Source organism: Desmodus rotundus, chromosome 3, assembly GCF_022682495.2.
Source record: "Desmodus rotundus isolate HL8 chromosome 3, HLdesRot8A.1, whole genome shotgun sequence".
NCBI classification, from domain to species: domain Eukaryota; kingdom Metazoa; phylum Chordata; class Mammalia; order Chiroptera; family Phyllostomidae; genus Desmodus; species Desmodus rotundus.
The window spans coordinates 147699197-147722344 of record NC_071389.1 but is presented as its reverse complement, the minus strand read 5'-3'; the positions used below and the strand labels follow the sequence as shown (position 1 = coordinate 147722344).

Genomic DNA, 23148 nt, shown 5'->3' with positions numbered 1-23148 from the left:
ATGCTGCCTTGAAAATAAACTCTCAGCTTTCCTGGCATACCTGTCTTCTGTAAGCTAGTGGTATTCCAAATATAACTGCTGGCCAAGCTGCTCAGCATGAGATACCTGTGCTGGTAGCTTTTAAACTCATCTTTTATTATCCTTATTCTCTTCTTTCTTTTAGGGGAGGGCTAATGTGGTTCAGGCCTTATATTCTCTGGGGCAGAAGGAGTAGCCATAGGGAAAGTGAAGTGGTAAAATAATAAGGCTGCCTGATTTCCTCACATTTGTGAGTTTTGAGTAGAAAGTGAAGAGAGAAGAAATGTTCTTCTCCTCCTAGGCCTCCCCTGACTGAGAAGGGCAGTGGTAAAGGTAGCTGTCTCAGTGCTATTTTTAAGTTATACCATTACTACCCTCAGCTACAGTTTTCTTCTTAGAAAGTCTCAAACTCCAGTTAGGGAACTTTTGAAAAACCCAAGGAGTGTGACTGCCACCTACTGGCGAATTCTGGACTAGATCATTGGTTCTTAGATGCCTGACTGGGCCCCAGGAGACAGTTTCAGAGGGCTTCTTTTTTAGGGATCCATTTCACTTTAAGTAAATTGGGCAAAAGGGAGCCTCTGGTCCTTTAGTTCTCAGCCTCACTCCTTGGTTTCACATGTTCTACTGAAATGTGATATGGAGGCCTGCTCTCACAGCAGGGGCCTGCCAAAAAGAGACAGCACAGTGTAGCCAGCAGTGTCTCCAAGCCTGGGGCAAAGGCCTCTTGCAGCAGAGCTGAAAGTAACTACCTTTTCTCAGTTTTTCTTCCAAAGGAAAACCTTTACAGTAAGCACAGTAGTATGTGTGTATGTGTGTGTGTGTGTGTGTGGTCACTTTCTTCATCCTTGCTGTTATGTACCATTTGAGGAACTGAACTATAAGAATTCTGGGGCTCAGCACTCGAGTTTGGAGAGCCACCAGCACTGAGAGACAGTGGAAGAAAAGAAAAGAAGAAAGAAAAATGCAGTAATAAGAGGAAAAAAAGGATAAAGAGAGAAGCGGAACAAGAGGAGAGGAAGAAAAAGGGACTACACGAGTGCTGGGGGTGATAGAATATTAGCAGCTACCGCGAGTGCTTCAGGGGCACCAACACTTAACCAGGATAAGAATGTTTGGTTTGGAGTGTAGGACCAAATTAACCTCAGGAATAAGTTTCTTAGGGAGCAGACATTTCTATACCAAATAACGTTCCCTTGTCCTCAGTCCACACGGACCAATCTAGTACCATCCTCCCTTTAGGAAGTCAGTCAATACCAACAGCTGACTCACTGATGCTCTCGATACAGAAGCAGAGACAGAATCTAAGTAAAAGCCTGGGACTCAGGGCCAGTCAATTGGACATTCTGTCTAAAATTATTTTCAGTCCAAAATGGTTACTCTCTTTGCTTACCGTATTTTTCAGACTATAAGACGCACCCCCCAAATCTGGGAGGAAAATGGGGGTGCGTCTTATAGTGTGAATGTAGCTTACATTTACATGGTGAAATATTGTTATTTAAATTATTAAATATTTTACCAAATTTTTTGCTTCAAAATTTTTCCCCCCTATTTTCCTCCTCTAAAATAATCTAGGTGCATCTCATGGTTCGAAAAATACAGTATCTCTTTATCCCCATCCCATTCTCGCTGTCTTTTTCTAGATATGGATAGAGGGGGGAGGCAGATGGAAGACTAAGAGGGAGAAAAGGGAGCAAAAATCTACTAAAATCCACATATTTTAGAAAATTGAAGAAATATATACTGGGCTCTTAGAAAAGTGAAATACACACACACAGAAGCACAGCAGAAGGCAGCCAGAGGGAGAAGCACAGAGTTTTACCCACTTATAGGTCTGAGTTAAGACACAGGGAAAATCACAAACACATGCCATGCTTCAGTATGGAATGAGGTGAGCTGATATGAATGAGATTTAATGAGGCAGATGGTGGTAGAAGAGGAAAGTAAGTTAGGATTATAGAGAAACTGATTTAGGGACTAAGATGAAGGACTAGAATGATCTGCCATGGGAGTGACATTAAAACACAAAGCAGGGGCACTGGCTGGTGTGGCACAGTGGACTAAGCACTGGCCTGTGAACCAAAAGGTCACTGGTTCGATTCCCAGTCAGGGCACATGCCTGGGTTGCGGGCCAGATCTCCAGTTGGGGGCATGCGAGAGGCAATGTTTCTCTCCCTTTCTCTCTCCCTTCTCCTCTCTCTAAAAAGTAAATAAATAATTTAAATAAAACCACAAAGCTGGGTTTCCTAGGTCTTCACTGTTCTTTATTTTAGCTTCATGTCATAATATTTGAATGGGGTAGTACTAGGCTATTCTGGGATCTTCCCACTCTAGTTTCCAGTTTCTGGGGTGTGAGTGCTTGGGACTTGCTTTTTGTACCTATGGAAGAAATATATCTGAGGCCAAGCTGGACTAACTGAACAGTGAGATGAGGGAGCCTGGCAGGTGAAACACGAATTTAAACTACAGCACAACAGTACAAACATGGGCTTCCTGACTACCAGAGAATACTTCAGGGTCAAGCACGGGCTCTATTCATGAAGAGCTCAGAGCGGCCCTCCTTAGGGTATTAAGGAGACTTTTAAACCTAGAATACCGAGGTTTCATTTAGAATAGGATTTGATCTGATGCTGATGGCTTGGATGGCTCCCAGAGGCAAAACTTCACTCACATCCTAGTTGGTATCAACATCTACCTGTCCAGCAACAGAAGGACAAAGAGAGAGCTCTTTTATGGCATGGAGAACAAAGAAAACACTGGAGGGTTGCTGTGCTTTATGGTATAGGTACTGCAGGGGTCTTGAGTGTTATTTCCTTTCCCTCCAACCTCAACACATGAATATGTTTATGGATCAATAGCCACATGAGCCCACTCAGTCAGACTATGGTGGGAGCTGTGATCTTTTCAAGCTCCATATATAGATACAGTGAGCAAACTCGCCTTGTTAATTATACATGATATAGAGGGAGATGGGGTATGACAGAAATGTGGAATGGGCTAAAAGATCCAGCTGACAATTTTCAGGAGGAAGACGAAGAAATATATAAAGCAAAAACCTCCCAGACCGACTCTACAAAGAGCGCTCTGGCCAGTCTTCTTCACCCTCACTCTGCTCTTCCCAAAACTAACAAATGAGAAATGGGGGAGGGAGTGGCATGTCTCCAAAAACAGATCTTTCCTGCCACCCACAGCACAAGAGACATGACTGTACTTCCAGATCTTGTTCGAATCTGAGAGAAAGGGGCTCTGGCACTGAGTGGTGACTCACCTGTGAGATCATGTGATTATTCAAGGGTGGCGGTGGCTGTTGCTGAGGCGTGGGTGGGAGAGCAGGAAGTTGCTGCTGCTGCTGCTGCTGTTGCTGCTGGGCAGTACAAGGGAGAAGGCCCCGGACAGACTGGGATGAGGTGACCTGGTTGCACACATCTGGGGCACCTAGTGCCATACCTAAGGCAAAGAAGAGACCCACCAAGAGCTGTAAGCGTAAGTCACGAACAAACCACCCTTGGAGGGCCCAGTTGCAGGGATGTAGTCTTTCCCTGCAGTTTCTCCTCACTCTCCTTCTGTCCATTTCCCCAACTGTCTTCTTGGGAAGATCCACATATTAGTACAGATGCATTTCAGCTGCCTGGATAATGGAAGTCCTCATTTTAGCAGGTTCCTGCTCCCTAAGGACAGTAACCACCTGGACCGTGAATGTTTGGTTTTAGAATTGAACAAAATGGGAGGCTAAGTCACCTCTCCTGAAGTGCCTAGAATCTGTCCATCATGATTAGATAGCTGAAAATATGAATGTTTGTTTCCTGGAAGGTAGAGATTCCTAGCCCTTTAAGAGACCGGCCATCTCTTTGATATCTTCTCAACATGCATCTCACAAAAGCTGCTGAGAAGGCAGCCTTGCCTCTCCAAGCACATGCCTATCTACACAAATACACCCAACCTTCGTCTATTTTCCCCATTTCCAAGCTTTCCAAGTCATGCATCTGTCCACACAAAGCATTTTTACTGAATGTCTACTATGTGCCAGGCATTGTATAATGAACTGAGAGATGCAATCACTGATAGGAACAAAGTTGTATGAAAGCAAAGGTGAGAAAGCAGTAACTCCTGGAAGGGTTAGAGGGAAGGGTTTAAAAGGAAATGGCAGAAGAGAAGGGTTTGAAGGATAAACAGAAAGCTTGTAAGATTGAGAGGGGACAAAGTTAATGCCATATTCAAGAAATCGTAGGAGGGCCAGAGGAAGATAGATATCTGGAAATAAGTCTGAGATGGCAAACTAGAGCCAGGAAGTTATGCTATATTAAGTAATTTGGATTATACTATGCAGGGAATGCAGAAACATGAATGTTTTAAAGAGAAGAGTGATTTGATTAGATCTATGTTATCGACTTGTAAATTGGCTTTAAAAAGGGCTGAGAATGGAGTAGGGAAACCAGCTTGGGGGCTAGTGTCATAATTAAATAAGAGAAGATAAAGGCCTGTGTAAAGGCAGGGAAGGGCAGCAGAGGCCCAACAGTTAGAAGCAAAAATCTTCACCAATACTCTTAAAAAAAATTTTTTTTTTTTTGCCCTGGCTGGTGTGGTTCAGTGGATTGAGTGTGGACTGCAAACCAAAGGGTCCCCAGTTCGATTCCCAGTCAGGGCACATGCCTTGGTTGTGGGCCAGGTCCCCAGTGGGGGCCACGTGAGAGTCAACCACACATTGATATTTCTCTGCCTCCCTTCCCCCTCTCTAAAAATAAATAAATAAAATCTTAAAGAAATAAAAATAAATAAAATCTTTTAAAAAACTGATTGATTTTGAGAGAAAAAGAAAGGGGGGAGAGAGAGAGGGAGAAACATCAATTTGTTGTTCTACTTATTCATGCATTTACTGGTTCTTTTTTTTTTAACATAGTTTAGGAGTTATTTACTGTATTTTCTTTTCCATTACCATTTAGTCCCCTTATACTCCCCTCCCCCACATGGGTTGATTCTTATATGTGCACTGACCGGGGATCAAACCCACAACTTTGGTATATTGAGGCAATTCTCTAACCAACTGAGCTACCCAGCCAGGGCACTTCACCACTACTGATGTCTTCTGAGGATAAGACCTAAACAACTCCTGGGATGAGAATCAAGCAATTCTTCATAGGCAGGAGAATGGTAAAGCAAAGGTCCATTGGGCATAAAGAGCTAAATATCTGTCTGCTAACAGTACAATAGGAATAGATGGAGAAGGATACACAGCAGATCAGAAGAGCTAAAACACGGTTTACACGGCTGGCATGCGAACATATGCTCCTTCTCAGTGACTGAGCTCCAGAGAAGCAGTCACAGCAGTATCTCTTGAAGCTCTAGCCTACTGGCTGCTGCCAGCGAATTACAAATAGTTAAATTCTAAAGATGCCACAGAATAAAAGCAGCTATCATTCTCATCTCAGTATGTAACCTGACCTTGGGCTGGTAGGGATGTCCGCCTCAGTTAGAAATCAGATAAAATAACCTAATCCCAGTTAGTGTTTTTCAATTAGGAAAGAAGGTTTGAAAGAAAATCAGATAGGGGACTCCAAAGGACAATGGATTCATTCAAGAAATAAAATTTCCCCTCACTTGGCTGTGTTAGGTTTCTAAGACATACTATTGAGACAAGTGTTTTGTTAAAAGTATCAGTGATATTTATTATTTTTAAAATAGGTTTATTGACTTTAGAGAGAGAGGAAGTCCCTGGGAGAGAGAAATATCAATGTGAGAGAGAAACATCCATTGGTTGTCTCCTATATGCACCCCAACTAGGGACTGAACCAGCAACCTAGTATGTGCCCTGACCGGGAATCAAAACCCAAACATTTTGGTGTACAGGACAGCATTCCAACCAACCGAGCCACACCAGCCAGGGCAAGTATCAGTGATATTTTATAGAAGACAAGCAAGAAATGATGGGCATGACACAAAAGGTGAGAAACTGTAGTACCTGGCCTGGAGATCCTTCCTGCACTGCCACTTTTATTGTTCCCGATGCTGTCACCCCGGGTGAGGATAGAGATTCCGCTGAAACTGCTGGCTTTGGTAACAGGGGGCCGCATGCTCCGAACAGATCCGTCAGAGTCCGTGCTGCTCCAAGGCCTTGGCTCCAGGGATTTGAGTTCGCTGTCTGTGCTGCTCTGGCGGCTGCTTGAGGTGCGGCTTAGCCCCTCACGGTTCCCCCTGCAGAGACCACAGTGGTCAGAGCACCTCCCACCTACCACTTCTGCAGAAGGGCTAGGAGAGAGTTCATTTCTATTCTTTCAATAACAAAGAAGGGGTGAGGATGGACACTAACTTCTTGTTAGTTGGCTGGCCCACCAAGAGTTGATGAGAGCAGACAGAACAATATCCACTATAGTAACAAAGACTACAGGGGCAAATCTGGAAGACAGTACTGGCAGCTAATTTAATACGTCAGACCAGAGGTGGATGGGAAACCACACACATGATGCTGAGATTGGCTGTGGTCTCTTCCCCCAACCTCCCACTGCAGGGACCCCACACATGCAGGAAATAGTGGGGAGTAGAGAGGCGTACCAGCTCTTTCTGGAAGTTCCTAAAACAAAAGGACTCCTGGGAGTTACTAGTGCCAGACGCCAGGAGGAGCCCGTGACATGGATAAACCCCACAACAGGTCTTCCACATAACATGCCTCAGCCAGCAGAGGTGCTTCTTAAGACCATTGTTCCACGGGTGGGAAGGGGAGTATGGTGCACTAAAGGGGCACTCTGGGAAACTCAGTGTCATAGTCTAGAATTGACCTAACCTGTTTTGTAGAAATTCTGTTGGTATCTGGGAACAACTGGTTCCAGGGTCTCTAAGGACCGAAGTCCTCCAAATGATCAAGCAAATATGCCCTTGGGACTCAGGATGGCAAGCAGCAGGGGGCTGACTGTGCCTAGTTGCCTCCGTATTAATAACCCTATTGCCCTAGGCAAGGCACAAGACTATGGAGAAAAGGGATTCGACCTCTCTTACGTGTCTCTAGAAATATCAGGGTTGTCCTGATGCCTGTGTCTATAAACTGCTATACTCAAGGTAGATGGCATTGGCTTGAAAGCCCTAAGTCTTGCTGAGCTCTTACTGCTGCTTAATAAGCAACCAAGAACCAGAGATTTTCCTTTCACATCTCCCACTCCCAACAACTGATGACCTAAGGAAACCAAATGTCAACAATTACACAAAGATTTTGGCGTGTATACTGGGGAACAATTAAGCAAAACTCATAGCAGCTCAGACTCCCTCTTTTCCACCACCATTCTACCTAAAGCAAATAGAAAACCCCATCCAGAAAACCCTTAGCTTCAAAGGCACTAGGTTCAGAGTTATTCTAATATATAAGGTATTTTTCTGAAGGGAGTAATATTAAAGAAAATACCTTTCTTTTAGCATATCTGCTCCAAAGATACTACAGAGAAGATGGGCAAAATCTTTGCTAGGGTCACTATTTTAGTTTTTAGCCAAGCCAATCATGGTGGGCTAACAACACACCAGCACAGCTGGGTAGGAACATGCTACTTCTTCTCCGAATCCCATGTAGATTTATATGGGACCTCAAAACTTCTCTCTATATATTTAGAATAAGGACTAGAAAATATTCCTGGTTCCCCAAAACTTTACCCCCTTTTCTTGGGGATGTCAAAGTAGAATGGGAAACAAGAAAGAAGTATAAATGAGGGGGTCTCCAGGAACAGAACCAGACCCCAAGAGAGAGCCAATAGCTCTGTCTCAATGGACAAAGGCAAGTCTACCGAGAGGACTCAATAAAGATGTGTGTGTATTTGTGGGAATAATGGGACACAGCACTGGCAATGGATGAGGCTGCTCATCAGACAATAGAGCTTGAATTCTGCAAAAAAAGTCCTAATGGCCTTTTATACCTAAATCAAATACTGCAGTATCTGTTAGGACCATTCTCCCATTTACTTTCTCTATCTACCAGAGGACAGTGAATGACTCAACTTTAAACCAAACACCCAGGAAGCTTGGGCCGCAGTGGCAGCACTTCTGTATTCATCTAGTTCCCTCCCCTAAGGCAGTGATGGCCAAGTGCTCACAATGCGGCTTGTCTGATGATCTTCCGACTAACCTGAGAGTTAGAGAATCTGAGTTGGGTCTTGGCCAGGAAAAAGATGAGTTTTCCTTCCCTTGTAAATTGGAGTTACTAGTGCCAAATCTCAAAACTAAACCGAATCTCTAGTTATGTCTTTCCGCTTCACTAAAAATAAGACAGTTAGGGAAAACTACCAAACTCATTTCTGAGCACTGGGTTGTGTGTGTTAGAGAGGGGGGGGGGTGAAGGGCAGAGAACATTCACACTCATACTCCTGTGAAATCAGAGCTGACTTAGTTTTTACAAGTAGATTTAGTGCTGCGAAAAGTTCAGTTTATTGCATCTAGGGGCTGAGTAGAGAGGTTTGTGGAAGAGGTGGCAATAAATATCAGTAACACTCATTGTGGCTTATTTATCAGTGGAGTAGAATCTTTCAAAGAATGGGGAAGGTGCCATAGTTATTGCCAATTATGGATAAGTAAATCTGGTATACTGGTATTTCTTTCTAAACTTGGGAGTAAAGGTATAAAGCAGTTAAAGATCAGCTTCTAATCATTAGAGTTCTGGACTAGTACCCAAACAGAAAAAGAAATAACCCCTTAAGAGTTCATGGAACTGCATTTAAATGACCTAGATCTTTAATCAAAACTCAGTATAGAAAGCAGCAGCATAAAAGAGGTCTGGATAGGAGAGGGCTGCACCTGCTCACTAGATCCTTCAAGATATTGTCTGCATAGTTTGATACAGTTTGATGCTCACAGTTTGATGTTTGATACAGCACTAAGTAAACCTGAATTAAGGCTCTGAATGGAACTTGACTCAGATAGGAAGGGATGATGTTTGTAGAGAGCTGGTGTGGTATGATGAAAAGTACACTGGAGAAAGAGTCAGTCCCAGTTTTGCCACTAATAACCCTGAAAACTTGGGGTTGGCCACTTAATCTCTCTGCTTTTGTTTTCTTACCTATAAACCAGTTTACCAAATCAGGACTGAATCAGACACAGTAGTACACTTTAGCAACTCTAAAGCACTATGCATAAAGTCACACATAGAAGTTAGTTCAAAACCCATTATAGGTATTCTGGAATGATTTTTGACTCTGAACTGTACAATATGAAACAGGAGTTAATTTTTCCTTAAGAAAGGGGACTCTATCTTGATCACCGCCACCAGTGCAGAGCACCCTCAGCCCCCTTAAGGCTTTCAGATGGACCTCAGGGTGGGATAGTCTAGGAAAAAGTTATGGAAAGGGAGAGAAATCCTCTATCCCAAGAATGGAAAATCTTTCTATCCCAATCTGCAGATGGTGTGACTAGCTTTACAAAGGACAATAGGGAAGGGACAACTGAAATACTGGATATGAGAGCTCTAACTAACCTGAGCTAGTCAGGTCCTATATCAAGCTTAGGATTCAACAAGAGAGAAGCCCTTTGGAAAGGGTTAGACCTGAATTCTGGTATTAAACACTCAGGTTTTCTGTGCTCTGTAGTTTCCCTAGAGTAAATGGGAAGAACATACTTAAAATGAGTTGGTGCCAGGACAGGTCTTAGAGTAGTGCCTCTCTCACCACCACCTTGTGTAGCCTGCTGGGGTGGAATGGAGAGACAACAATAAAATGGAGGCTCTCAAGACTGCTTTGAATGGAGAGTATTCAGCACTGGAGAAGTTAATACAGCAACTTTCACCAACATTAAGAGGAGCAAGTCATGAGCAATCATGTGAAGGACATGCTCTAAAGCTGGCCTAAGGCAGACAAGGCCTTTCTGAGGTCCCTGTAGTGCCTCAGAAATGGGTCATCTTACCAATTACAATGTTTCAAAGAGAAAATGACAAAGAGAGGTGTTTGTATGTTTTTTTACACACATGTTTGTATTATTCTTCCTTAAAGATACAAAACATTCCCTATGCTGGGTCAGGGATAAGCTCTTCACATCTTTCCACAGATTCAGAAAAGGTAGCTTAGAAGACACCCATTCTTTTACCTTAGTATGTTGAAATCCTCCAAAAATGCCCAGTTCCAGCAAATTTCTGGGAAGAAACTGTACCTATCCCATATAACTATTTGGTCCCCTTCACCACCTATCTAAAACTTAAAATGAAATCAGCAACAATAAAAATAAAGTCACTGAGCAGAAGCCTTTGTCTTAATGAGGAAAAATATCCAATGTTGCAAAACCACAGATTGAATTATTCCACAAGCAGCCATGCATGGAGCAAACTCACTCCGCTGAAAAGATTACAGCAAAACAAAACAAAATTAAAACAAAACAAAACGAAACAAAACAAGGAGAGATATAGATTACACAGAAGTACCTAAAAATCTGCCTTCTCTTGTGAGAGCTAGAAGAAAAGGCTTCTTTGGAGAGTCTGTTGGTTAACATCAAAGAAAAGCATCATTACAGGATTATATTAACCTCACTGACAAAGCTCAATGAGAAGCAGGGAACATGCTAGGTGGTACTAACCTGATGTCATTTAGATATCCGTTCTGGCCAGTCTAGGTGAGGGGGAGAAAACGGAAAATAACTTATAAGAAAACAGCATGGCATAACCGAAAAGGGTGTCCATGATGCTATGAATACCCAAGGTCCTCAAACCAAGCTCACCCCCCAACAGGGAGAGAGGGAGCAGGGACAGGATGACCCACACCCACACACCCGATCTGACTTCTCACCTTTAATGGGATAGAGCATTAAGCATTTTTAGCCTTCTCAGAATTTTTAAAAAGAGAGGTTGATAAAGTTAGAAGTATGGAAAGGAGGAAGAAGAAAGTATTAACCTAACTATTATTTCCTTTTTAAGCTCTCAATTTATTCTCTCTTAGAGGTAACCTGAACATAACTGGTGTACTAAAGTAAAGAGTGTGTTCAAAGAAAGGGAAAAGGGAGACAAGAGGAAGAAATTTAGTTGTTTTGGAAATCACCCTCAATGACTATTCCATGTCTGTCCTCTACACTGGCCAAAATGAAAGACATTCTGACCTGAGACCCAAGGAGAGTAAGAAATTGGGGAAGCAGGTACTTTTTAGAGCCTAAAAAAAATGAGAAAATTAAAAGCCTTCCTTTGGAATGCAAAAGAACATTCCTTTTGGGGGCCATTTCCTGACAAAGCCACTGAGTTGAGTGAAGTAAGCATTCTGGCGGACTCCCATGCCTTAGACAAAGGTACCAAAAGTGTCCATCTGCTGAGCAGGGTGGGCTCCACACCGAGCAGAGCCTGTATGGGGGCAGTTTCCCCAACATACAGCTCAGGCTCCAGAGAAGGCTGCAGCACTAGCATTTCCATCCAAACACCCTTCTTACCACTTCCCTTTCTGTTTGCCCTGTGTCTTCCTCCCCTCTGTTCCAACCTGCAACTCCACTCCTAATCATCTCCCTTTGGCCAGGTTCCTCCCCACCTGGGAATCTTTGTAGTATGGTGGGCTTTGGCCTTTTTTACTTGTCCAGACCTTCGGGGATTCCTGATGCCTCTATCACAGCAAGATGTAGGAAGTGCTGAAAGTGATAAATCCGCAAGGATTTAACAAAGAATATGCATATTAGTAGAGGCTTGAAAGACTAAACATCAGGAGAAAAAAGGAGAGGAAAGCTGTCACTTTGTTATGGTTGTAGGTAGACATATTCCAGTGTTGTAACAATTAGTCCCAATACATTAAAAGTTGCTTGTACTTTCAGAATATCTGTGGCTTTGCTCACGGCTGGAATGGCAGGACAGTCATTTCCCACGTGTCAGTGAAGCAGAGGTGCACATCACAGATTGCTATGCTCTGATGTCACTGGTACTTCTTAATCCAAAGAGCCTAGAGCAGAGCAAGCTACTGAGAGGCAATTTACTCTAGGGGTCAAGAGCATGGACTCTGGGGCCAGACTGACTGAATTAAAACACCAGCTCTTTAACTAGCGGTGTGATTTTAGATTACTTAACCTCTCTCTGCCTCAGTCCCACATTTATAGAATGAGGAAAATAATGTAATCTACCTCATAATACTAGCATGAGGATTAAATAATTTATGCAAAGTGCTAAGAGAAGTGTCTGAAAGACAGTAAGTACTATGTAAGTTTTTGCTATTATCATCCACCAACCTGCTCTATCCACAATTCAGGGTCACCACTGGCCACGGCCATGTCCAAATGGCCTCTCTCCTCGCATTCCACACAACTGGTGTGCAGATAAAGGTTAGAGAACCTCTTTGGAGGATTATCCAATTATCCTGATTGTATAATTAGAGGATGGATTCTCCTGACTCAGAATGTAACAGAAGGTAAGAAGATTCCTTCTTTTTGGACTTTGGGCCAGAAAGTCTGTCACGTATCTGTCCCCAGCGAGGATCCTTGGAATACTTGGGTCTCCTGAGACAGGGGAACAAGTTCACAGAAGAGTTCAGTTTTCTTGAAGTTGGAGACGACGTTTTTCCGAGCTAGGTGATGGCGGGCGCACTCACAGTCTTCCTGACGGCAGAGAGAGTGGAGAGTGCTGTCCATCTAAGTATGCTGATTAAAACCGGCCATCTTTTGACAATAAAGGGAAGCGGGCTCTTTCTCCTTTGTTTCCTAATTTGACCATAAGATGGTGCTGCTATCTGGATCCTGCATTTTCTGGAGATTTGTTCCTCTCTTGCCTATCCACAGCCTTTCCTGAATTTCTGCCATATTTCTCTTCAGTCTGGTAGGCAAAGGCCACTAGATACAGACAGGGGTATCCAGTATATTTGATATGGCCCACAATTCTTAAGAATAAAGTTGCCTACAATGATTCATGTTGGCTTTTGGCCCAAGGAGCCAGTCCTATTCTAAGAAGCAAGTTAAGAAATACAGGAAGAAAGAGACTTTCTGTTCAGGCAGAGACTGGAGGGACTAGTGAGGGGTACCTTCTGTGCATATGGAATATGGAGCTCACAGAATAGATGCCAGACCTGCGCTCTAACAAACACTGACATACCCTAAAAATGAGGCTGGCCAAACAAGATGAATGTACAGGCTGTGTGGACACTAAGCCTTCCACTTAGAAGCAAAGATGCCTAGAATGAACAGTGGAAGTGAAAGAGGGTAAGTGGGAGAAGGGTTTGACAGGCAAGATTCAGAGCCCTTCCATAAGCCCTGCCAAAACCATTTCTATTTTCCATCTACTCATCTCCACCAAATTCAGCCACTCCATTTGTTCTCTTTATATTCCATACTGCAGAATGTATTAAAAACAATACAAATAAAAATCTGCAGCTTCCCAATAAGCCACATTTAATTTTAGAGATCAAATCTGGAGCTGGCTGATTTTGGTTAAAAAAAAAAAACACAGAACAACACATTTACGGAGGGTTCATTCCATTCACAGTTCCAAAGATTAAGAGCTACAAGCTATGGGCTGACAACTCTCAGAAGCTACACTTACCTCTCGGGCAAATATTCTCTCTCGGACCCTTTGATATTCCTCCTCTCTCTCTTCTATTGACTTGCTCCTCCTTCCATCCTGCAATGGAACTCTGATCTAGATCGATGAGCAGAATTAAGCTAGTTAAGTTCTCCTCGTACTGCAAGCTCACTGCACACCAGCAAGGAAGAGAAACCGGGAGAGTTTATAGTTGCCATAAAAAAAAATGGAAAAAAAAAGAAATAAAATTTCCAGTGTTGAACAGGTTTCACTGGGTACATCTGACCATGCAGTTTGGGAGATCAGGTTTTCTGGATAGTTGGGGCCTCTCCATCTCCCAACCCCCAACCCCAGAGTATCAAGAACAACAACTATTTATAAGGATTGGGTTGCTTCCTTATAGTAATCAGGTACTCTCCAATCAGTAAGGATCAAAAGAATAGCTGAGGGAATAAATGACACTGCTTTGAAGGGAAAGCAAGGGAAAGGAGGAAGTTAGAGAGGGAGAAGAAACAGATACTTAGCAGGGCTGAATGTAAAGAAGAGTTTTACGGATCTAGCACCTGACGTTATCCCTTCTTTAGTCACTAATGAACACCATGGCCTGAAGATCCAAGTGACACACAGCCCAGCAAAGAGGGCCTTGGAAATGGAATCCCAAGGGTGAAGCTAAGCTCAATGCTTAAGAATTTCTTTCTCATCGTAACTATGGCTCCTGGAGGGAGGGAGACAGAAATTACAGAAATAAAGAAGAAAGAGAACAGAGCAACACAAAGAGGTAAAGAGAAAAGGACAGAATAAAAAGAAGGATGGACAGAGAAAGGAACAGACATATAAGGTACAATGGAGGGAGGCAAGAGAGTGACAGAAAGAGAGGAGAAAGGAATGGAGGACAGAGAACCTTACATTCTCTGACAAATAAAGTGAGGTGACTAGAGGGGACGGCTGAGCAGACCACCCCGCTGGCTAGTCTACCATCCAACTCTCCAACCCTGTCTTTTCCTCTCTTGACCTGTGAGTTGTGAGCACTATCCTGGGTAGGGTGTTACAGTATCTTTTTCTATACTGCTCTTGAAGGCAAGAAACTCTGACGTAGATAACCCATCAAATGAATGTCATCAGGTTATAAAAAGATTCTGACCTTCAATCCAGAGGATTTGAAAGCTTCATATGAAGCAACAAGGGAGACTGCTGCTCTAGGCTGATTTTCCTCATTTCATCAGAGTTAGGCATAACTTTAGAAGTATCAACCTTTGACTAGATTTACTTCTCACTAGCTTAAGAACCTAAATTCTCCTGTATGTTCTTTTACACATCCCATTCCAAGACACAGGACCTTACAGCGCTATACTGTCCTCAGACCCCCCAGCACTGGGAAACCAGCGGCAGAGTAGAAAGAGCATCATGGGCTCTGAGGTCAGGCGGGAACTCAGCTCTGCCACCTCTGTGTCATGTCACTTCAGGCAAACAGCATCTCTTAGCCTCAGTTTTCTCACATCTAAAGGAGGGCCAATAACCCTGTCTACCCTGGGTTGTGGAGCAGATTAAGAGATAACGCACAAAATGTGTTAGGAAAAGAGTCTAGGTCAGGAAAAACACTCAATAAAAAAGCAATCACTGTGTTTATTATTAGTATCACAGACAGAAAGTGCACAGAGCCTAACCTAGTACGGGTCAAGCCTGAAGCTGACAGATGAAAAGCTCACAACAGGGACACATTCCACACCGCCTCAATGTGCCTTGGGGCCTGAATAATTCCTGATCCACAGAAAAAAGGGTTTGGGGAAATGGAGAGAAGGGCATCAGGATGGAAAGGCTCTTTCTTGTTTTTTAAATTTTGCCTTTTTGTGTATCTCATTGTTTTCAATCAGACCCAATGTGTTTGTCCACAGCAGATAATGGCACTTTTCTCAAAAGGACTCCTTCAAATTCTGTAATAAGCAGGAAAAGTCCTGTTCTCAAGAACATACAATATCCCAAGGAAACTAATTTTGACTTTAGAGGTAAGATATTAGAGTTATCACTAATTAGGAAGACTCATATTGGTGCTACCCAACCATCCTCTTCAAACTTTAATCATGGTTCTCCACCTAACCTCCTTTGGAGGCCAAGCAGAAGCAGGTTCGATCTAAACCCTGTAAGTGGCTAGAAAACTAACCCCCAAATAATCACTTACTATCTAAAGGGCGGGCTCAAAGTCAGGGCAACAGCCAGGGCCGTATATGAAAGGAGGGGGCAGACTGGTCACTTCTCATTCCTGCAGGAGTGGATCAAAAAGGGGATACCGTCTGCGGTTCGCAGCATCAAAATCAAATGAACTCACTCACCTTGGTGGAAGACTTGGGAAAAGAATTTGCAGAAAGGGATCAAAAACACCTTTATAAGTGGGTAAATCAGATCACAACTTTGCCAGTTCAAGGCCAGCCCTGAGCTAGGGAAAGAGTAGAAGTAGGATAAAGTGGTTTTGGGTGGTTCCCCAAGAAATCCCTAACTAGTAAAGAAAAAAAGAATAAAGCCATCAGCTGAATCAAAGCTGAAGCAGGAAGGGACCTTGCTTTGTCCCTAAGTGACATGGAATTAGAAGTCAGTGGCAAAACCAGAGAGTTCCAGGCCAAATGAGAAAACCCAGCAAACCTCAGCACCATGTCTCTCTGGGGCTAAAAGGGTGGCATTCAGCTCAGCAAGTGTAGTCACCCTCAACATTAAGCCAAAGCCAACTCAGTATAGCTCAGTGTATTTTTCCATACTAAGACATTTCGAGTTTTCACGGTCCCACAAAAACTCTTCTGCCCTCCCAGTTTCTCTTACTGCAACCTCTCTATACACCCACCCCTTTCCATTCTTTACCTGGTTATCATCTCGGTCCATACTGGCATCATCTCTCTTGAGAATGAATCTCTGTTGAAATTCTGTATTCTTCTCATCCTTTATATGTTCTGAAAACCTCTGTTCAGGGCTAGGATTGGTAGAGAAACGTGGAAGGGAGGGAAAAACTCTTTTGTTAGGAAGCAGACCTCCTAGTACAGCTCTTTTAAATTCCACAACTCCCATTCAGGGGATTTCTGTAATCAGGCATCAAAAAGTCACATGAAGGTTTTAATGAAATCCTCAGGGTCTGTTCTTTATACATCTATAACTTGTCTTCCTCCAACGCTGTATCTGTCCTACCAGTAAAGGGGAAGAGAGGCCAGGAGCCAGTCTTCACAAAATACCAGGGCGTCTAGAATCTAATTCCAAGGCCTCACTGGAGTGAGGAAAGAGGAGGAACTGACAATATAGCCCCCTCCCTCCCATCTCCTCCCCAGAAAGGGACATCTTGATCCTACAACCTTCCTCTTCCACCGCAGAAGCTACCCTAGGAAAGTCTTCCCAATGTGTAGTTTCCTCCCTTACATTCTTGTGTTACTGGTTTTGTTGATGATGACAGCTTTTCCAGTTTGATCAACATTGTGGTCCATCCCGAAATAGGCAGCTACCCGGTGTAATAGCATCCGATGATATGAGGTCATTTGAGGGAACTTCTTGAACTGGTTACTGAAGGGAAAACCAGGGGGAAAAAAGCAAAATAAGGATAAATAGGGAATTGTAATTTTTTTCAAAAAGTATCTAAAGTGGGGTATTTCTTAGGAGAAATAGACATATTATAAGAAAGATACTCAATGGGAACCGAAAAGGTTCTCTCAGCTTCTTTAGCTATAGTAATTTGTAGATCACACTAACCCACTATCCTCATTAAGACTACTCCTTAAGTCTAGGTCTCATCCACCTGGATGATAGTCTATAAAGAAAGAAGGGAGAAATTTAATAATGATAAAATATGGGACAAGGGCTAACTGTTGAAAAGATATAAATTCTTTCAACTGAAGTCTACGCAATAACTTAAACACCTCACTTGATTTTGCACATATACTTTTTAGTCCATTCTAATTACTTTCCCCGAAGTGCTTTTGGTTTCCAGTGAATAATTACTTCAAAATTCAGGCTTCAAGGAAAAGTCAAAAGAGAGATATCCTAAAATTGTACCTAAATTTCTTTTGGTGCCCCTCCCATCTCTAAATTTGAATTTCATTCAAGTAACTTACTTGTTGTCATTAATAAATTCCAGAATCTCCTGTTCTAATTTTAGCAGCATCATTCTGTCCCTGTTTAGAAGAGATGAAAACAAAACAGAAAGCAGCCTCCCGTAGGCATTCAGAGTGAGGACTGAGAACACAACCTGCTCACTACAGAAACTGAAGGGAGAGACAGAGCCAGGCCCTAACAGTGGACCAGAATGCAGTGCCTACTGAGCCTCACGGGCCTTTCTAAAAATAATCAAGTATGCATTTTGCGGATCCCGCTAACTGTGCACTTTGTTACCCTTATCAGAAACCTAATTCTGTTGGCGGTCATATTCATATAAACACATACTTAATACTTAGAAATCTAATCATTATTCTACATTCTATATGATTATTTATAGAATTTTAAAAATATCATGATTTAGCTTATGTACAAAGAATATCACTTGTATTCAGTTATGTACAAAGAAGAATATCACTTGTATTCTTCTGTGCTTTTTAATTGTACTCCCAAGCCTCATATTTCTTTGTTTCTGCATTCTTCTTCTACAGAATTTTTCTCAATTCTTTTTTGAAAGCTGAAACCTCAGTATGAGGGTATTCTGAATCCCTCACAGAATATAAAACTACACTGGAGAGAAATGGGGGGTGGGGTGGGAATGGGTATCCTAGATTCTAACGGGAAAATTCTGAGAAGCTATTTGGCCTCTTGGGTATCCTTCTGGCCGCTGGCCCTTTTCCCCCTTCCATCAAATCATGTTATTACCTTGGGTTCTTTTTCAGTGTATTTACAAGAAATTCATGTAGGTCTATTCCAGTGGAGTCCGTATATTCCTGGCTGGAGTCTAAAACCACCACAACAAAAGAAATTTAAAATAAATAAAACTGCCTTGCATGATTATCTAATCCTAAGCAGAAACCCACAACCTGATCAGGAGAGTGAGAACAGGAAAGCAGAATCAAACTTCAGGGGTTTTAGCTTAAAAAACAGAATGACTTTGATTTGCCAGCCCCCCAAAATTCCTCATGACAATTATAGAAAGTAGAATATGAGTCACAGTGTTGCATCAGAATTATAGTGAAAAACTACCTTATCATCAATAAGTATTATTGAATGCCCTGACCAAAACAAAGCTGGTTTTACTCTAGTTAAGGAAAATAAGTGCCAGGTAAGGGCAGTCAAGGCTGAATTTTCTAGAATCTCAGCAAATACGCTCAAATGTGGATTATTTATATGATAATTTGTATTCATTTATAAAATTTTAATCTCCAGGTTGCCCTTTTCCTCTCAACTATCATTTTTTTTACACATTAAAAACATTTTTAAAGAACATGTATAAATAACACATGGACACAGACAGCGCAGATGGGACTGACTGTGGGCTAGAGGAGTGGGCTGGGTGGAGGGGAAAAAAATGGAAAAACAATTGGGACAAGTGTAATAGAATAACCAATTAAAAAAATTAAAAAAAGAAAAAAAATTATTGATTTTTAAAGAGAGAAAGAAGGAAGAAAGAGAAAGAGAAAAACATCAATTCATTGTTGCACTTATTTATATATTCATTGGTTGATTCTTGTATGTGCCCTGACCAGGGATTGAACCCGCAACCCTGGTGTTATCAGGATGATGCTCCAAACAACTGAGCTACCCAGCCAGGGCTCAAGTATCATTTTTATGGACCATGTCTTTTTGCTATCAGCCCAAGAGTTTAAAACCAAAGATAGCTTAATAAAATGCAAATCTGCATTGTTAAAAATATTATGTCAAGCATCCCAAAATATAAATGGTATCTGGAGGAGCTGCAACCAGTGATGGTCCATGTCACTGTTTATTCCAGGGCAGAAATAAAATCAGAATTGAATACAATATCCTCCTGCAGTAGCACCAATGTAAATGGAGTAGCTATCTGTGGCGTGTGAGCCCTTAAGATAGAGTTAGATAGAGCAATAAAGAAAGTAACTGTCCCAAAAGTAACCTTGTCAGGCACCGTCCCAAGCAACCATGAAGTAAGTAGGACACGATGAACTCCTGGGCCAGTTAGGCCAGCAGGTGCCAGACTTCATGATGGAAGGAAAGGGCACTGCTGAGCCAAGCCCTAGGACAGAGGAGAATGGGGGGAGAGTCCTCACCTCTAGACAGCATCTTCCTTGGGACCTTTTCTCTGTTTTTGTCCTTGTCTTCCTTTTCAGAGACATCCTTTGTGGACTTTTCTTCCTCTTTGTCAGAGGGGCAGCTGATGTGCAATTGAATTATATCCTTGGACAAGGGTAGAGAGAAATATAATCAAAGGAGAAATGGGTTATAACTCTCCCATAGCTCCCTTGAAATCTCGAAGAAGATAAATCTTGGGGTAGCAGCATTCTCTTACAGAAGAGAGTATTTTTTAAATTAAATTGCTTCAACCAAAGCAATTTTATTCTACCAAAAGGGTAAAAGACCAAGCCTTTTCTACCAGCAACCACAGCCTTATATTATAGGGGCAGCTCAAGTTACACTGGCTGTTCTTGGTGTAGGAATTGGATGGACATGGTTCTAACCACCAGAGAAAAAGGATGTGGGTGGGAAAATAAGATCCAGCTCCAGAATCTCCTTGTCTGCATCACCATGGGTGGTCCAGGTGTGAAGACCTATACTCCTGCTCTCACTCAGGCCATACTTTACTGTAATGGCTTGTTTTAAAGCTCCTTCTACCCTGTTTTCCAAGCCTAATGTTGACATTGTGGGTGCTATACTACAGATTACCAACCAAGTGCCAAGCTCAAAAGCTACACTTACTCTTATAAAGGACCTACCTGGGTTTCTAGTGGCCCATCAGCAAATGGGGCAGAGGACTCCTCACACACTGCCAGGCTGCGTACCAACTTGAGCTTGGAATTAGACTGAGAAAAAACAAATAACATATATATTCCCTTGGTAGACATTCAGAAAGCTTTTGGCTGAATGATGGGCATCCTCTTTGGCTCTAGTTGCTGCTTCTATTAAATAGGGCTTTTTAAAAAACAGGTCCTACTTGCCAGTTCCTTATTCACTTAAAGATAATTCAGCCCCCTGCCACAAAAGAAAGATGATTCTCCTGCTTATAATAGTAGACATATAAAAACTAAATAGCTACTTTAGACAGATGATAGGAAAACCACTTCTCTTGGCTCTTCTTTCTCTCTCTCTAGCCCAGTGCTCCAATTTCAGACTCAGAAGTTTATTAAGAATACACAGCAGTAAAGCTTAGTAGAAAGACACTGGATTTAAGAGCCAGAAGTCCTAGCTTCAACTACTGGCTTTTGTTTATGAGCTACGAGACCTTAAGCAAATTACTTGGTCTCTCTGGGTCTCTGTTTTTCAATAAAACTGGGATAAAAATAGTTAAAGGGCTGTTGTAAGAATTAGATGACATAAAGTATGCAAACATATGTATCATAAATAGCACCTAGTGTACAGTAGACAATAAATGCTAGATGATTCTAAACCTTAGGTGGTAAAGATGGAAAGAAGTATCTAAAAATAGAGTAAAGAGAAAGATAGAAAACATCCTAACAACTGGGAATTCACCAAAAGTGAATCCATTTGGTTTACTTGTGTTGACTGGAGAATCCCCCAAAAGATCTGAAATCCACTTCACAAATCACTGCTCTCCTAGGGATCTCCAAAGCCAGAAATTATGGAGTGACTCATAAGAAATCTACCTATCAACATTTACTGAGTTCTTACAATAAAATCAATGTTTACAGTGAATACTGAAGCACAAAACATGGTATATATATTCTAGGTAGTGCAGTACTGTGAAAAAAAACCTTGCAAGTCTGAAGAACTGACGTCAAGCCTAGTTCTGCTGCTTACTAATAAATGTCCTCTGTCAAACTTATCAATCTCATTAAGCCAAGGTTCCACATCTGTAAAATCAAGATAGTAATTGTCTTACTTAACTCAAAAAGTTTGAGTGGAAGTGAAATAACAGTGAACACCCTCTGTTTGACCTTTAATGTCAAGCCCATCACTGTGGATCAGGCCACATGAGGCAAGGCACAGAGCCCATTTATCATACGCAGTAGCCTCCTTCAAACCCAAGAATCGAAATGGCGGGGCCACTCTCAAATTCTGCCATTATTTTCCTGGGGGAAAAGGGCGGGGCCTTAATTATTACTTCTGGTGATAATTCTTCCCACTGCAAGAAAGTTTAACATTTTATGGTTTCCCAACTAAAATAAATATGCTAGCACGCACTCACAGTTCTCCCTGATAACACTGCTTAAAATGATCTGTGATGTGCCAATTTTATCACACCATCATTAAAAATGAAGTCCTCCTCCCTGTTACAAGCTAAAAAAGTAAAACACTAAAAAAAATGGCTGTATTTTTAGGGTGTCCAAAATGGTGAGTTGTTTCTACTAATGGGGCACAATTTATCTTAAAAAATTCCATATGGAAATATACAAATCGATAAAGTTATGGGTGAAAATGAAAAAATATAAAGTAAAAACTTCATATGGAGAAAATGTTGAGGGGAAAAAAGTAAGACTCATATAGCAGCCATTCTCTTGGAGAAGCCAGAGCTGAGCGCAGAAACTAGCACTGCAGCAGAATCAGGAACCAGTTTGCTTAGGCTTAGTGGGAGGCTCCAGCTGGGCGTCTTTCTAGGCATCAGAAGCAGAACGTGGCTGAACTTACAGCCAGATCTCACAACAGGAGATGTGTGCATGCATGTCTCTCAGTGTGTGTGTTTGTGTATGCATATTCACAGTTAGGGTACAAAGTGTAGGCAAAAAACTTTGCCTATGTATAATGCAAATACACTAGATATTAGTGGTAAATCCATTTATGACATGTATTACTAATAACACCAGAAAGGAAGCTTTAGAGAAAAAGCGCTCACCTTGGCTCTTTTCCTGGCATGGCCATGGCTGGATGTCCGCCTCTGTTAGAAGGGGATTAGAAAATATTAAAGGTGGGGAAAAATCAACACAAATCAAAAGCAATACAAATTTACAGAGAAAAGGCACTAACTGTAAAACTACTATTACAACAGCCAGACCCACTTGGTGTGGTTATTCCCCTGTGCTACAACTCTAGCAACTATGACATGGAGGGCACCACAGGCCACCTAGACAAACCACCACTCCCCAGGGAGATTAAAAATAGGAAGACACTGACTGGTTAGCCTATTTCACAGATTGATAAACATTACTTTTGGTTAAACCATAGAACCCTGTCCTGATTAGGATGCCTGTGGACATGAAATATGACCCCTAGCCATCACTTACAAATAACATCTTTATAGGACAATGCATTCAGAGTCTCAATTTGAGATACTCTGAAAACAGCTGTCCCTATGGGTACAGAAATAGAATAAAGACTCTTCTTGCCAACTGCTTCCCTCTGAGAATTCTCCCAGTTCTAAGCTTCTGATTGTGGCTCTTATAGACTGTCTGGGTTAGGGATATATGATGGGACAGGATAAAAAGAAGGGGGAATGGAAGATAGGGATAAGACCTCCAGAGCAAAGGGAAAATAAGGAGAGTGGGTACGGAGTAGCTTAGAAGCTGAGGAAGATGAAGAATGGGGGCCAGAGGTGGGATGAGGGAAGAAACAACTAATTGATTGATGTGGTTTCTGAATAGCTGAGAAGTCAAAATGGGGCTTTGGGGTAA

General features: G+C 42.1%; 1 protein-coding gene across 18 annotated transcripts in view; it reads right to left on the bottom strand.

Moving 5' to 3' along the window:
- The window catches only part of R3HDM2 (R3H domain containing 2), a 157286-nt gene that overhangs the window by 16819 nt on the left and 117319 nt on the right, over positions 1-23148 (bottom strand). For 9 of the 18 annotated variants that reach the window (XM_053921271.2, XM_053921262.1, XM_053921278.2 and 6 more), the window contains 12 exons: positions 22374-22415; positions 20299-20385; positions 19636-19762; positions 18272-18350; positions 17527-17586; positions 16838-16978; positions 16292-16400; positions 13466-13561; positions 10546-10577; positions 10394-10447; positions 5975-6207; positions 3287-3465 (listed from right to left, as the gene is read on the bottom strand). In XM_053921271.2, coding sequence (XP_053777246.1) covers positions 3287-3465; positions 5975-6207; positions 10394-10447; positions 10546-10577; positions 13466-13561; positions 16292-16400; positions 16838-16978; positions 17527-17586; positions 18272-18350; positions 19636-19762; positions 20299-20385; positions 22374-22415 — 1239 coding nt within the window. The remainder of the gene's footprint in view (positions 1-3286; positions 3466-5974; positions 6208-10393; positions 10448-10545; positions 10578-13465; positions 13562-16291; positions 16401-16837; positions 16979-17526; positions 17587-18271; positions 18351-19635; positions 19763-20298; positions 20386-22373; positions 22416-23148) is intronic. The other 9 variants (XM_053921264.1, XM_053921273.2, XM_053921277.2 and 6 more) reach the window with 3 other exon arrangements.